The sequence below is a fragment of the Coregonus clupeaformis genome, chromosome 40 (assembly GCF_020615455.1).
Source record: "Coregonus clupeaformis isolate EN_2021a chromosome 40, ASM2061545v1, whole genome shotgun sequence".
NCBI classification, from domain to species: domain Eukaryota; kingdom Metazoa; phylum Chordata; class Actinopteri; order Salmoniformes; family Salmonidae; genus Coregonus; species Coregonus clupeaformis.
The window spans coordinates 23699916-23714839 of record NC_059231.1 but is presented as its reverse complement, the minus strand read 5'-3'; the positions used below and the strand labels follow the sequence as shown (position 1 = coordinate 23714839).

The following is a 14924-nucleotide window of genomic DNA, read 5'->3' as shown; positions in this document are numbered from 1 at the left end:
AGTGGCACTGTGTTATCCTCAAAGCGGGCGAAGAAGGTGTTTAGCTTGTCTGGAAGCGAGACGTCGGTGTCGGCGACGTGGCTGGTTTTCCTTTTGTAGTCCGTGATTGTCTGTAGACCCTGCCACATACGTCTCGTGTCTGAGCCGTTTAATTGCGACTCCACTTTGTCTCTATACTGATGTTTTGCCAGTTTAATTGCCTTGCGGAGTGAGTAGCTACACTGTTTGTATTCTGCCACATTCCCAGTCACCTTGCCATGGTTGAATGCGGTGGTTCGCGCTTTCAGATTTGCGCGAATGCTGCCATCTATCCACGGTTTCTGGTTAGGGTAGGTTTTAATAGTCACAGTGGGCACAACATCACCTATACACTTCCTGATAAACTCAGTCACCGTTTCAGTGTATTCGTTTAAATTATTTCCGGAAGCTACCCGGAACATATCCCAGTCCGCGTGATCAAAACAATCTTGAAGCGTGGATTCCGATTGGTCAGACCAGCGTTGAATAGTCCTTAGAATGGGTACTTCCTGTTTGAGTTTCTGCCTATAGGAAGGGAGAAGCAAAATTGGAGTTGTGGTCAGATTTGCCGAAAGAAGGGTGGGGGAGGGCCTTATAACCATCCAGTTCGAATAGCAATGGTCAAGGATTTTAGCAGCGCGAATATAACAGTCGATATGTTGATAGAACTTCGGCAGCCTAGTCCTCAAATTTGCTTGGTTAAAATCCCCTGCTACAATAAATGCAGCCTCAGGATATGTTCTTTCCAGTTTGCATAAGGTCCAGTGAAGTTCTTTGAGGGCCGTCGTGGTATCGGCTTGAGGGGGGATATACATGGCCGTGACTATAACCAAATAAAATTATCTCATTTGATTGTGAGATATTCTAGGTCGGGTTAACAGAAGGACTCGAGTTCCTCTATGTTACTACAATTACACCATGAGTCGTTAATCAAGAAACACACACCTCCGCCCTTCTGCTTCCCGGAGAGATATTTATTCCTTTCTGCGCGATAAACTCAGAACCCATCTGGCTGGACCGATTCCGACAGAATATCCCAAGAGAGCCATGTTTCCGTGAAACAGAGGATGTTACATGCCTTGATGTCTCTCTGGAAGGAGCTTGTTAACCAAAGACTGAACATTAGCGAGTAGAATACTTGGAAGCGGTGGGTGGTGTGCGCCTCCTAAATCGAACCAGCAGGCCGCTCCGAGTGCCTCTCCTCCGCCGGCGATGTTTTGGGTCAGCCGCTGGAATCAGTTCAGTTGCACTGGGGAGAGCAACAAAGGATCTGCTTCGGGAAAGTCGTATTCCTGGTCGTAATGCTGGTGAGTTACCGCCGCTCTGATATCCAATAGTTTTTCCCGGCTGTATGTAATGATGCAAAACACTTTCTGAGCTAATAATGTAAAAAATAATACATAAAAAAACAAAATACTGCAAAGTTTCCTAAGAGCTAGTCGCGAGGCCGCCATCTTTGTCGGCGCCATGAAGCTACGTCCTACATCATGTCCTTCAGCTTTGAGAGTACCCACTAAGAAAAGAGGGTTCCTCAAGCGTTCTTTGGGAATTTGATCCCTTCAGTGGTTCTTTGCAGTTCTTTGCTCTTTTAGTGATCATTCAAATATATGGACGGCCGCTCATTGGAATAATGTGGGGCATGGTTAGCTGTGCCTTTTTGTGCAACCTTGAGTGAGAGTGTCATTACAGTTCATCTAATCTGTTGTGTTATGTAACTGCATGTTATATATGACTATGGCCAGTGATCGTGTCTTGTGAAAGATTCACGTATGGCCTTGTGTCTCCTCAGGGATCCCCAGCTGTTCCAGATGTAGCACACTTGATTCAACTTGTAAATTGCCACAATAATAACACCTATGGAATTTTAACAACATAATATGGAAAATTAGACCAAAAAAAAACTGTGGTTCTTCAAAAGGATCTATAAAGAACCTTTGAGATTGAGAATGGTTCTATAAAAAACCTTTCTCCATAAATGTTCTATAAATAACCATAAAAAAAAGCATTCTATATAGTCCCAAAAAGGGTTGTAACCATTGCGGAACCCTTTTTTGGTGCTAAATAAAACCTTTTTTTAATGGTTCTTCATAGCACCATACAGGTTCCATTTAGAACCTTATGAGCATGGTTCTTTATAGAACCTTCAAAAATGTTTTATATATAGAGCACCAAAAAGGGATCCACTGTGGTTACAAACCAAATAACCCTTATTTGGCAGTATATAGAACCATTTGTTTTTAGTGTGTATCTATCCACTGTGTGTGTATAGAGAGGTTGTCTATCCACTGTGTGTGAGTAGAGAAGTTGCCTATCCACTGTGTGTGAGTAGAGGTTGTCTATCCTCTGTGTGTGAGTAGAGAACTTGTCTATCCACTGTGTGTGAGTAGAGAGGTTGTGTATCCACTGTGTGTGAGTAGAGAGGTTGTCTATCCCCTGTGTGTGAGTAGAGAGGTTGTCTATCACCTGTGTGTGAGTAGAGAGGTTGTCTATCCCCTGTGTGTGAGTAGAGAGGTTGTCTATCCCCTGTGTGTGAGTAGAGTGGTTGTCTATCCACTGTGTGTGAGTAGAAAGGTTGTATACTGTGCATGGCATAGACGGCCATTGTTCTGTTTCTCTCCTGAAGCCTCTATTTTCAAAGATCCAGCCGTGGTTCTGAACTGAGCTACTGTGTTATTACACCGGCCACCATGGGTAATGCAATAACGCAGGATGCCTGGAGAAGAGAAAAGTGTGTGTGAGTGTGTGCCCACACACAGCCTTCGCATCTCACTCTCACAGTGTGTGTGTGTGTGTGTGTGGGAAACGTCAACATCTTATTTACCAGATGCATATCTCTCCTCAGTCTCCACACAGACAGAGAGAATAGCCGTGAGCCCAGCCGTACTATCTCTGAGCCTCTTATCTGCAAACAGCAATTTCTTGCCTCAGGACGCACCCAGGCATTCTCTCCTTCATAATAAATCTGTAGCCAGCTTTCACATTTTAATAACTTAGCATTCTCATGTCAGCAATATAAAAAGCCATCAAACAACAACACTCACACTCACATACACTCACACACACACAAAACACATACACCTGAGGTACAGTATCCGCAGCTACAGTAACTACACAATAGGGATTGAAACTTGAAATAATCACTAAAGACTGCCATGCAGTGCAACATTGTAGTCAGCCTTAAAGGCTCTGCATGGTCAATCCGGATCTGCATTGGCTGTGCAGCATTTACGGTGGTATGCTTCTGCAGAAGTCAGGGCATTCATACTTCTTGCGCTTCACGGAGCAGCGCAGAGCTGTTGAGCAGAGCTGTTGTGAAGGAAGTTATCAAGGAAGTTAGTTTGTGTTTATACAGCACCTCCCACCCCCACCTACCAACAACCAATCATGTCAATGCGGAGCTACACGGAACCCTCTGCATTGTTAAAAAATTTGGAAGGCACACGGCAATGCGGTACGGAGCTCAATTTGGCCTCTGCATGCCTCCGGAGGCTCCTCAATTGCGTCACACCCTCTATACAGAGCCTCCGACCACATTTTCGGATCAAGCATACATTGGCTTTTAAAGTAAACTGTAAACTGTATACCAACACATTGTATAACTAAACAATCCCCAAGACCGCCTTAAGACAGTGTACTACCAGGCCACTTTAACATTCCTACTCAGTCTGTCAATAGGCTGTATATTAACAGGGTAATTACCCTTAAAGAATATATGTATTTATAATGCCTCTCCCACATACTCCACAGCAACATTCTACAAACTCTGGTCTGTACTCAGTCTTCTCAGTGCCAGAGGTCACAAATGAGAGAGGTAACAGATCCAATAAAGACCCACACAAAGGGCCTTTCCAGCAGGCAATGACAGGGGCAGCACTAGGAGGTCAGCAGAGGGCCTGGAGGTAGCACTGCTGGAACTGATAGTGATCACTGTCTGGACGTGTAATGACAATGAGTAGAGGCTGACTTAGTTCACCCTGCAATCTACCGCAAGTCTAGAGAGAGAACTACAGCCATGCTAAACCTCAACCCAAAAGCTAACCTCTCCCAAACCTTGACCTATAATCTTACTCCAGAAATTAGGGTCAACCTGAAAAGCAAAGTAATTCCAAAGTAGCCTAATTCCTGAAAATCTTTGGAATTCCACAGTAATTCCTGAACATATTTGGAATTCCAAAGTGTTTTCCACAATCTAACCCTGAAGCCTACAAATGTGTGTCAGGGTTGGGGTCAATTCGAATTGAAGTCAGTCAATTCAGGAAGTTATTTGAAATAAAAAATCCCCAAATTGAACAACTTTTGTCATAAATAAATACATTTTCAGTTTATTGACAAATCATTGAAAATAGACAACCCGGGTGTGTGTGTGTGACAGTACTAACCATGTGTGGTTTCAAGAGACCACATCTCTACCACTTTAGTTCAGTGTTTACTCAGGGGTTACTTAGCACCACAGCGTGTGAGACCCACACGGGTGAGTGTTACAATCCACACACACACACACCCACTGACCACCCAAACACAACCCCAGCACAGCAAACAGTCCTCCTGATCCCTGTATAGTTAGCTCAGCTGTTTATTAAGCATTTACACTCGTACCCGTATACGGGTTGAAAATGGTTGATTTGGACACTGTGCCTAAATTGGAACGCAGCAGCTGTACAGTAACATGTTACAAATGACTTCAGAGCTCAGGGTCTCCGCTTCAGAGCTCTGTATGAGTTTTGACTGACAGACATTCTGTACTTGAGCCCCGCGCGTGACAAGAACTTGCACCATCCCTACCGATAATTGGGCAACTTTTTTGTTGTCTGAGTGAGGGAATTGCTATAAATTACGAGGACTCAATGTATTTTGAAAGATGAGGCGTTGAGGATTATAATAAATACCGCTTTGATGTCATACAAGCAATCCAAACACCCGTGAGTCCAAAAGTGCACTTCACATTTCCATATCATAAAACGAATGTAATATAGTGTCAACGTTTATGATCACTATGTTTGATGTACAGTTACAAGATGACATGGCATCATACCCTGGGTTGTCCTGTATTGTGAAGAAAATTTGACGCGGACCACGCATCTGAATGCACTCATGACTCAATTCTATGCGCGCCAAAATTATGATCTGCCTCTCCGAATTTCCTTTTGAATATTCGTATCATGTTACTGAATGTATCCAGAATACTTTCAGATTTCGTAACTGTAAATACACATAAAATCTCCAAACTGTTCACCTTTACACTAAATAAAAATATAAACACAACATGTAAATTGTTGGTCCCATGTTTCATGAGCTGAAATAAATGATCCCAGAAATGTTCCATACGCACAAAAAGCGTATTTATCTAATATTTTATGCACAAATTTGTTTACATCCCTGTTAGTGAGCATTTCTCCTTTGAAAAGATGATCCATCCACCTGACAGGTATGGCATATCAAGAAGCTGATTAAACAGCATGATCATTACACAGGTGCACCTTGTGCTGGGCCACTCTAAATTCTGCACTATTGTCACACAACACAATGCCACAGATGTTTCGAGGGAGTGTGCAATTGGCATGCTGACTCCAGGAATGTCCACCAGAGCTGTTGCCAGATAATGTAATGTTCATTTCTCTAACATAAGCCGCCTCCAACATTTTTTTTAGAGAATTTGGCAGTATGTTCAACCGGATTCACAACCGCAGACCACATGTAACAACGCCAGCACAGGACCTCCACATCCAGCTTCTTCATCTAAAGGATCGTCTGAGACGAGCTACACGGACAGCTGATGAAACTGTGGGTTTGTAGAACCGAAAAGAAAAATGTCTGCACAAACTGTCAGAAACCGTCTCAGGGAAGCTCATCTGCGTGCTCGTCATCCTCACCAGGGTCTTGACCTGACTGCAGTTCGGCATCGTAACCAACTTCAGTGTGCAAATGCTCACCTCCAATGGCCAATGTCACGCTGGCGAAGTGTGCTCTTCACGGATTAATTGTGGTTTCAACTGTACCGGGCACATGGCGTCGTATGGGCGAGCGGTTTGCTGATGTCAACATTGTGAACAGAGTGCCCCATGGTGGCGGTGGGGTTAGTGTATGGGCAGGCATGAGCTACGGACAATGAACACAATTGCATTTTATCGATGGCAATTTGAATGCACAGAGATACCATGACGAGATCCTGAGGCCCATTGTCGTGCCACTCATCCGCCGCCATCACCTCATGTTTCAGCATGATAATACACTGCCCCATGTCGCAAGGATCTGTACACAAATCCTGGAAGCTGAACATTTCCCAGTTCTTCCATGGCCTGCATACTCACCAGACATGTCACCCATTGAGCATGTTTGGGATGCTCTGGATTGACGTCTACGACAGCGTGTTCCAGTTCCCGCTAATATCTAGCAAATTCACACAGCCATTGAAGAGGAGTGGGACAACATTCCACAGGCCACAATCAACAGCCTGATCAACTCTATGCGAAGGAGATGTGTTGCGCTGCATGAGGCAAATGGTGGTCACACCAGATACTGACTGGTTTTATGATCCAAACCTCTACCTTTTTTTAAAAGGTATCTGTGACCAACAGATGCATATCTTTATTCCCAGTCATGTGAAATCCATAGATTAGGGCCTAATGAATTTATTTCAATTGACTGATTTCCTTATATGAACTGTAACTCAGTAAAATCTTTGAAATTGTTGCATGTTGCGTTTATATTTTTGTTCAGTGTAATTGCTACCATGGTTATGCATTTCTATATTTCTTCTACATTTACATTTCGCCTTATCCATATAGGCCAATTCCCATGAGTGTAGGAGTTAACTCTGTTTGTTACCCATGGAGCCAAAGATAATAAAGAGTATCCTTGTTTGCTTGCAACACTATCACTTCATCAACTTAACAAACACTGAAAGAGGAAATTCACAGGATAGCGTGTGTGTGTGTGTGTGTGTGTGTGTGTGTGTGTGTGTGTGTGTGTGTGTGTGTGTGTGTGTGTGTGTGCGTGTGTGCGCATGTGTGCACGTGAGTGTGTGTTTATTTTTCTGTTCCATCTGTGTTGTCCAAAACAGTGTCAAAAATATCAATCCTTGCCCCATTTCCATCAGAGATATAGAGGACACATTCACATCCTGTGAACATAGCTAAACTACATCAAAGATAAATATCTGTGTTTTTTTTAGTTGGATAGTCCTACAAACCATTATGATAAAATCATATGCTGTGTGGCCATCATAATCTACAAACGGATTTGGAAGAAGATTTTCCAATTAAAATGCAACGGTCCCTGTAGCAGTTTAATTGAACTGCTGGCTAATTGTCTCCATAATGAAGTCTCGTGCGCAATATCCCTTGGATAATGCCATGTTAATCGGTTCTCCCTTGAAAAGAAAACCTTCGGTCCATCATGAAGAATAAAAATTTTGAATAAATCTAGCCGTTAATTATTAGGCCCTATGTTTGTCACAAATATAACTAGACTAGTCTACATTCTAAGCACTCCAGCTGTGCCACTACAAGCAGGGCCGGATTTTAAAATAATAGGCCCTGGGGCTTAGATATTTTATAGGGGATTAGATATTTTTTGATGAGCCTAATATTAAACACATAATTTAACTGTAAAAATGTATTTTTTTCAAAGGTTTTCTGCCTCAAGGGCCCCCTACTGGCTTAGGCCCTGGGGCTTAAGCCCCTGTAAGCCCCTGCAATAGCAGGCCCTGCCTAAAAACGCCATATAAAACCCATAAAGCCAGTAAAGGGAGCAGAGCCTTTCACATTTAATATAGGAGTAGCCTATTTCAATCATAATATGTTGTTTAGTTTTGCATTGATCACCAGTTAACTAAACAATCTGACGTCCAACTTACCTCGGCTTGACAGAACGCTATCGCCAGCAATACGAGGAAGGGGACACTTTGCAACATCTGGGAAGAGAGAGGCAAGGAAGAGAAAAATATGAAAATATACGAAAGTTTAAAAACGCATGTTATTGATTAATGTCAAGTAAAATAGTTAAATAGTCAAAGAAATAAAGTAAATTACCATTTTGAAAAGCGGCTCTGTTCAGGCGTCTGTTGCGAGGAGGAGGTGGGCGCTGAATGTGACGGTTACAGAGGAGAACTAGAGGTCTGTGATTTCAGGAAATTTGAGGAGCGCTGAGGAATTCGTGGTCTAGAGTCTCGCCCGCAATAGGACGTGGCCAATGAAAACGTCTGGAACCCAGGAACGTTATGGAGCGTTGACGTGCAAGTCGGAACCACGAAACTCAGAAATGTCTGACTTGCTAACTGATTGTACCCAGTGTGCATGCAATGTGATAAAGACATATTTTCCTGGTTGAAATATGGTCAGGACTTCTTATAACCAGATCACAACCAGATTAAGAGGTATTTTTCATGATGTCTTTTTCCCTCTCTTATTTTGACTGATATCTGGTTTATGGTTGAAATCTGATTGAACTATTGACCAGTTATCTAAATGCTACTCAATTAATAGACATCAATCTATGCAAACATGACACAATTGTAGAAATGTTATTTTTCAGCAGGGTTTGTATGATACAGCTTAGCACACTTGGCAAACAACAGCTGGCAGAGCGCACCAAAGCCGGTTAGTGTCTCATGGTATACTGTACCCACACTGAAACAAATTGCTGTACATTTACAGCAAAACACTTACCTTTGCTACTGTAATTCTATATTACAGTACAGTACTGTAAAGAGGAATGCAATACCAGGGCTCAATGGTATTCTGCTACAATTCCGCTACAATGCTGTAAAATTGCAATTGCTGTAATTTTACAATGTAATTTTACACTAAAGCATTGTATTACCTGTTTTGCTGTATATTTACGGCAGCATACTGTGAATTAGGGTGCATTGTGGGAAAATTTTGTGGGCGGGCAATGAATATGTAGCTCTATGTAGTTCATTAATACATTTTGAGGTGTGCCATGTAAGAGGCTATATTTGTTGCACCCGTTAGTGAGAATGCTGTACCCCACAGAAAATAGTACCATACCGTATTTTCGGAATCTAAAAACCTTGTCCTGTAAAACTGAAGTAACTTACTAGCTACTGTGCACCCAGTAATTTACTGTAATGCAGTACAACCCCACAGACTACAGTACCATACTGTATTTTTGGAATCAAAAACATTTGCCTGTAAATCTACAGTAATTTACTAGCTACTGTGATGCTAGTATTTCACTGTAATTCCATACCAACCCCACAGAATACAGTACCATACTGTTATTTTACATCTACATTTTGTCACGAACAGAAGAGGACCCAAGAGCGCAAGTTCAAATTCAGAGTTCTTTATTCAAGGTTACAGGCGGGAAGAGGAGTCCCAGGGGTGTCAGGGGTCTTTCAGGGTCCTCCTGTGGGTACCTGTGCTCCGGGGGTCACCAAATGTCCGGGGGTGTCCAGTCCAAGTGCTTAGTGTGTGTGTTCCCCAGTGATGGAGCGGCGTATCGGGCTGAGGGTGGTGAAACGTCTGGGCACGCTCATCTGGTGGTCGGAGACCTGGGGGAACACACACACACAACAGCAATATGAATGGCAGGCAGAAGTACAGATCAGGGCTGGGCAAATATCGTGGTGAGAGACAGAAGGCAGAAACGAGTTACCGGAGGGGCTGAAGATCGGAGAGTAGTAGAGGTCCAGAAGGCAGGTTGGGATAGACGGGGCAGTAGAACAAGGAGGCAGTCAAGAAAGGATCGGTATCACAAACAGGAGTCAGAGCGCAGACAGGCAGGTTACTGGTCCGGGTTTGAAGACGATCTGACAGGGCTTGGCTGAAAACCAGGGCTTGATATACTGGGAGAGGTAGTGGGGAAATGCAGTTCAGCTGGCAGAGTAATTAGAACAGAGTGAGGCAAGGTGAGGATGGTGAGTGGGAAATGCAGTGCAGCTGGCCAGGTAACAAGAGCAGAGCAGGGCAGGTGGAGCTAGTTAGGCTGAGTAGAGAGAGGGAGGTGAGCAGAGTGGAAGATAATTGAATGCAATTAATGTTGCTACCAGGGAGAGAGAGTGCTCATGACAGGACCCCCCCCCAAGGGACGGCCCCAGAAGTCCCAAGAACAACATCATGCCGGGAGGGTGGAGGGGAGCAGGCGGCGGGTCAGAACTCCTCCGAGCGGTCCGAGTGAATCTCCTCATCCTCAGAAGGAGCTGGAGGGTCACGGTCGGGAGACAGGACAGGCACTGAGACAGGAGCAGGGCGGGCCGGACGGCTAGGAACCCCTCTTGGACGGCCCCCTACGGATTGCAGGCTGATCAGGATGTAGTCGGTGGAAGTCAGTGATAAGGGTCCGGTCCACTATCCTCCTGGCCGGGATCCAGGTCCTCTCCTCTGGACCATATCCCTCCCAATCAACGAGGTACTGGAGACCCCTACCCCTTCGCCTAGAGGCGGAGCAGCCGCCGGACGGTGAAGACAGGACCGCCATCTACGAGGCGCGGAGGAGGTGGCGCCGGAGCTGCAGGGACCAGGGGACTTTCATGGACCGGCTTGACCTTGGAGACGTGGAAGGTGGGGTGGACCCGCATGGAAGCGGGCAACTGAAGTCGGACCGCCGTTGGACTGATGACTTTCTGCACAGGAAAAGGACCAATGAAGCGAGGGGCCAGCTTTCGTGATACAACCCGCAGCGGCAGATCCGGGCAGACAGCCAGACCTTCTGACCAACCCGGTAAGTAGGTGCTGGGGTCCTCCGTCGGTTGGCACCGACGACGTAGCTGGTTCCAGACTTCAGGAGCACAGTGCGAGCCTGGGCCCAAGTGCGGCGGCAGCGGCGGGCATACGCAAGAGCAGACGGACAGGTGGCATCCGCCTCCTGGCTGGCAAACAGTGGAGGTTGATACCCGTAGACACACTGAAAGGGGGAGAGCCCGGTGGAGGAACTGGTGAGTGAATTATGGGCATATTCCACCCAGAGCAGGTGTTGAGCCCAGGCCCGGGGATTTTGGGAAGCCACACACCTCAGTGCCTTCTCCAGCTCCTGGTTCATGCGTTCAGTCTGGCCGTTTGACTGCGGGTGGAATCCAGACGATAGGCTGGCGGTGGCCCCAAGGAGATGACAGAACTCCTTCCAAAAGGTTGCTGAGAATTGCGGGCCCCGGTCTGACACTATATCCTGGGGTAGGCCATGGATACGAAACACATGTTCCAGGACCACCTGGGAGGTCTCTTTAGCAGAGGGTAGTTTGGGAAGGGGGCACGAAGTGGGTCATCTTACTAAAGCGGTCAACAATGGTAAGGATGACTGTGTGTCCGTCAGAGGGCGGAAGGCCCGTAACAAAGTCCAGTGAAACGTGGGACCAGGGCCTCTTGGGTATGAGTAGGGGTTGCAGCAACCCAGCAGGAGGCTGGTTGGGAGTCTTGTTTCGGTTACAAGTGGGACAAGCTCGGATGAATTCTCGGACATCCCGTCTCATCCCCCGCCACCAGAACCGCTGGCGGACCAGATGAAGGGTGCGAGTGATGCCGGGATGACAGGCCAGACGGGATTCGTGCCCCCCACTGAATCACAGGTGACCTGAGATTTGCTGGAACAAACAGACGGTTGGGGGCGCTGGTGCTTGGACCTGGCTGGTCCCGAAGAGCCTCCATGACCTGCTTCTCGATCTCCCAGGTGAGGGCCGCTACGACCAAGTGGCTGGGAAGAATGGGAGCTGTCATGGCGGTGGTCTCGTCCTTCTGAAACATCCGGGAAAGAGCATCAGGTTTGATGTTGCGAGATCCCGGGCGGTAGGGAGAGCGTGAAATTGAAGCGCGTAAAGAACAGAGACCACCGCTGTTGACGGGAGTTCAGCCTCCTGGCTGTTTGGATATACTCCAGGTTCTTGTGGTCTGTCCACACTACGAATGGTTCCTTTGACCCCTCTAACCAGTGCCGCCATTCTTCAAGGGCGAGCTTGACAGCCAACAGCTCGCGGTTCCCAATGTCGTAGTTGCATTCGGCAGGGGTTAGCCGACGGGAGTAGAAGGCACAGGGGTGCATCTTGCCATCCTCAGCTGCTCTTTGAGAAAGCACTGCACCCACTCCCACGTCCGAAGCATCTACCTCCACCACAAACTGCCTTGCTGCATCTGGCATCTGGAGGATGGGAGCAGAAGTGAAACATGTCTTGAGGATATTGAAGGCCTTATCAGCAGCTGATGTCCATTGGTACGGTTGTTTAGTGCTGGTTAGCGCCGTGAGGGGGTGCAGCCACTGTGCTATAGTTTCTGATGAATCTCCTATAAAAGTTGGCAAAGCCCAGGAACTGTTGCAACTTCTTCCGAGACTCAGGAACTGGCCAGGAAGTGACAGCCCGACACCTTCGTGAGATCCATCTGAATGCTGCCCTCGGTCACCACATACCCCAGGAATGAAACGGTCTTGGCATGGAACTCGCACTTCTCTGCCTTCACGAAAAGAGAGTTCTCCAGCAGGCGGCGCAGGACCAACCGGACGTGGTGCGTGTGTTCTGACAGAGTCTTTGAGAATATTAAAATATCGTCAAGGTACACAAATACGAACGTATTTAGCATGTCCCTGAGGATATCATTCACTAGGGCTTGAAAAACTGCTGGGGCATTGGTGAGGCCGAAGGGCATGACGAGATATTCATAGTGGCCGGTTGGTGTGTTGAACGCTGTCTTCCATTCGTCTCCCTCCCTCATCCGCACCAGATGGTAGGCATTGCGAAGGTCCAGCTTAGTGAATACAGTGGCTCCCTGCAGCAGTTCGAAGGCAGACGAAAGTGGGGCAGTGGGTAGCGATTCTTAACCGTGATGTCGTTCAGACCCCGGTAATCTATGCATGGACGAAGAGAACCGTCCTTCTTGCCGACAAAGAAGAATCCCGCTCCTGCGGGGAAGACGACGGTCTAATTATCCCGGAGGCAAGAGAGTCATTAATGTAGTCCTCCATGGCCTTTCTTTCCGGGGCTGACAGTGAATACAGACGACCCTTGGGAGGTGCTGTGCCAGGCAGGAGATCAATCGCGCAGTCATAGGGTCTGTGTGGGGGTAGAGATGTCGCCTTGGATTTGTTGAACACCTCTTTCAGGCTGTGGTAACAGGCCGGAACATTGGATATGTCGGAGGTAGCGCTAGATCCTTCCCGGTGAACGGGCAGGGTGGCCCCCCCTTAAACAGGTCTGGTGACAACTCCTTCCCCACTCACGGACTGTTCCTGTCTCCCAGTCGATGTGGGGGTTGTGCTGACGGAGCCACGGGTATCCAAGAATGAGTGGTTGGCCAGGTGAGTGTAGGAGGTGAAACTGGATGGACTCCTGGTGGTTTCCTGACAGCAGGATTGTCACAGGGGCGGAGATATGAGTGACAGTGCCAAGATGATGCCCATCCAGGGCTCGTGCAGGAATGGGTTGTGTCAGTTGATGATGGTTCACGCCCAGTTGCTGTGCAAGCTCAGGGTCCATGATGTTTGCTTCGGCTCCGGAATCCACAAGGGCGGCCAATGTATGAGTCTTGTCAGAAAGCTGAAGGCGGAGATGAAGCAGGGTCTTTCGGATGGAGGGAGACTGAAGGCTTGTTGAGCTCACCCGGATCTCCCCTACACCTGGTGAGCTGCGGCTTTTGCCGGACAAGTAGCGACACGGTGATTCTCGCCACCACAGTAGAGGCAAAGGTTGGAGCTTAGACGGCGCCGACGCTCCTCGGGAGTCAGAGAGGCACGGCCAATCTCCATGGGCTCAGGCTGATTGAGTTGGCTATGGGACTTGACAGGCAGGGGCTGGACAGAAGCGGTATCGACCCGAGTACGGATGGCAGGTTGACTGAGACGGCCCCTTCTCCCTCCTCCGGGTCTGTATACGGCGGTCAATGCGAACGGCAAGGTCAATGGCGGCATCAAGCGTTGAGGGCGGGTCATGGGAAACAAGCTGCGTCCTTGATATAGTCCGCCAGGCTATGGAGGAAGGCTTGCACCAGTGCCTCTGGGTTAAACGAGCTGTGACTGGCCAGGGTACGAAAGTCAATGGAGAAGTCTGCCACTGTCCGATTGCCCTGACGGATGGTGAGCAGAGCTTGTGACGCTTCGGCTGTTGGCGAGCCTAGGTCAAAGACCTTTAACATCTCCTCCTCAAAGGCACTGAAGGAGGCACAGGCTGGGGTTTGCCGGTCGAATTCCGCCGTTCCCCACAACCGAGCTCGACCGGTGAGATGTGTGATGACATACCCCACCTTGGCTCCCTCTGTTGAGAAAGTCCTGGGCTGTAGTGCAAACTGGATTCGGCAGCTGCTCAAGAATGGTCTTACTTGCTTCTGGTTGCCATCAAAAGCGTTCCGGGTTCCCAATCCTTGGTTCAGGAGCGTGGGGATCTGGTGGCAGCACTGCCGGGCCTGCAGCATTGGGACCTCCAGCGGAGGGATGAAGGAGTATCGGTGGTACAGGAACAAAAGGACCAGGGGGGTGCAGGTGGAGTAGCCGGGCTTGAGAGTAGTTGCAGGGCTTGGGCTAGCTGTTGTTGCTGCAGTTGGAACTGTTGTTGCTGCTGGTTGAATAGCTGGAGAAGGGAAGCGATGTCGCCAGCCATCCGATTTATGTCTCCCTCAGAGCGTTCCAGTCGCTGTAGGGCAGTCCTCTCTGGCTCTTCCTCCATCGTGGTCAGGGAGTGCGCTGGGTCCATGATGGTCAGATCGTTCTGTCACGAACAGAAGAGGACCCAAGAGCGCAAGTTCAAATTCAGAGTTCTTTATTCAAGGTTACAGGCGGGAAGAGGAGTCCCAGGGGTGTCAGGGGTCTTTCAGGGTCCTCCTGTGGGTACCTGTGCTCCGGGGGTCACCAAATGTCCGGGGGTGTCCAGTCCAGAAGTGCTTAGTGTGTGTGTTCCCCAGTGATGGAGCGGCGTATCGGGCTGAGGGTGGTGAAACGTCTGGGCACGCTCATCTGGTGGTCGGAGACCT

The 14924-nt window shown here is 47.8% G+C and overlaps 1 protein-coding gene across 1 annotated transcript in view; it reads right to left on the bottom strand.

Moving 5' to 3' along the window:
- The window catches only part of LOC121571641 (follistatin-related protein 1), a 65275-nt gene extending 57100 nt beyond the window's left edge, over positions 1–8175 (bottom strand). The window contains exons 1-2 of the mRNA XM_041883220.2: positions 8049–8175; positions 7874–7930 (exon numbers count right to left, since the gene is read on the bottom strand). Coding sequence (XP_041739154.1) covers positions 7874–7930; positions 8049–8051 — 60 coding nt within the window. The 5' untranslated portion in view covers positions 8052–8175. The remainder of the gene's footprint in view (positions 1–7873; positions 7931–8048) is intronic.
- Positions 8176–14924: the final 6749 nt, after the last annotated feature.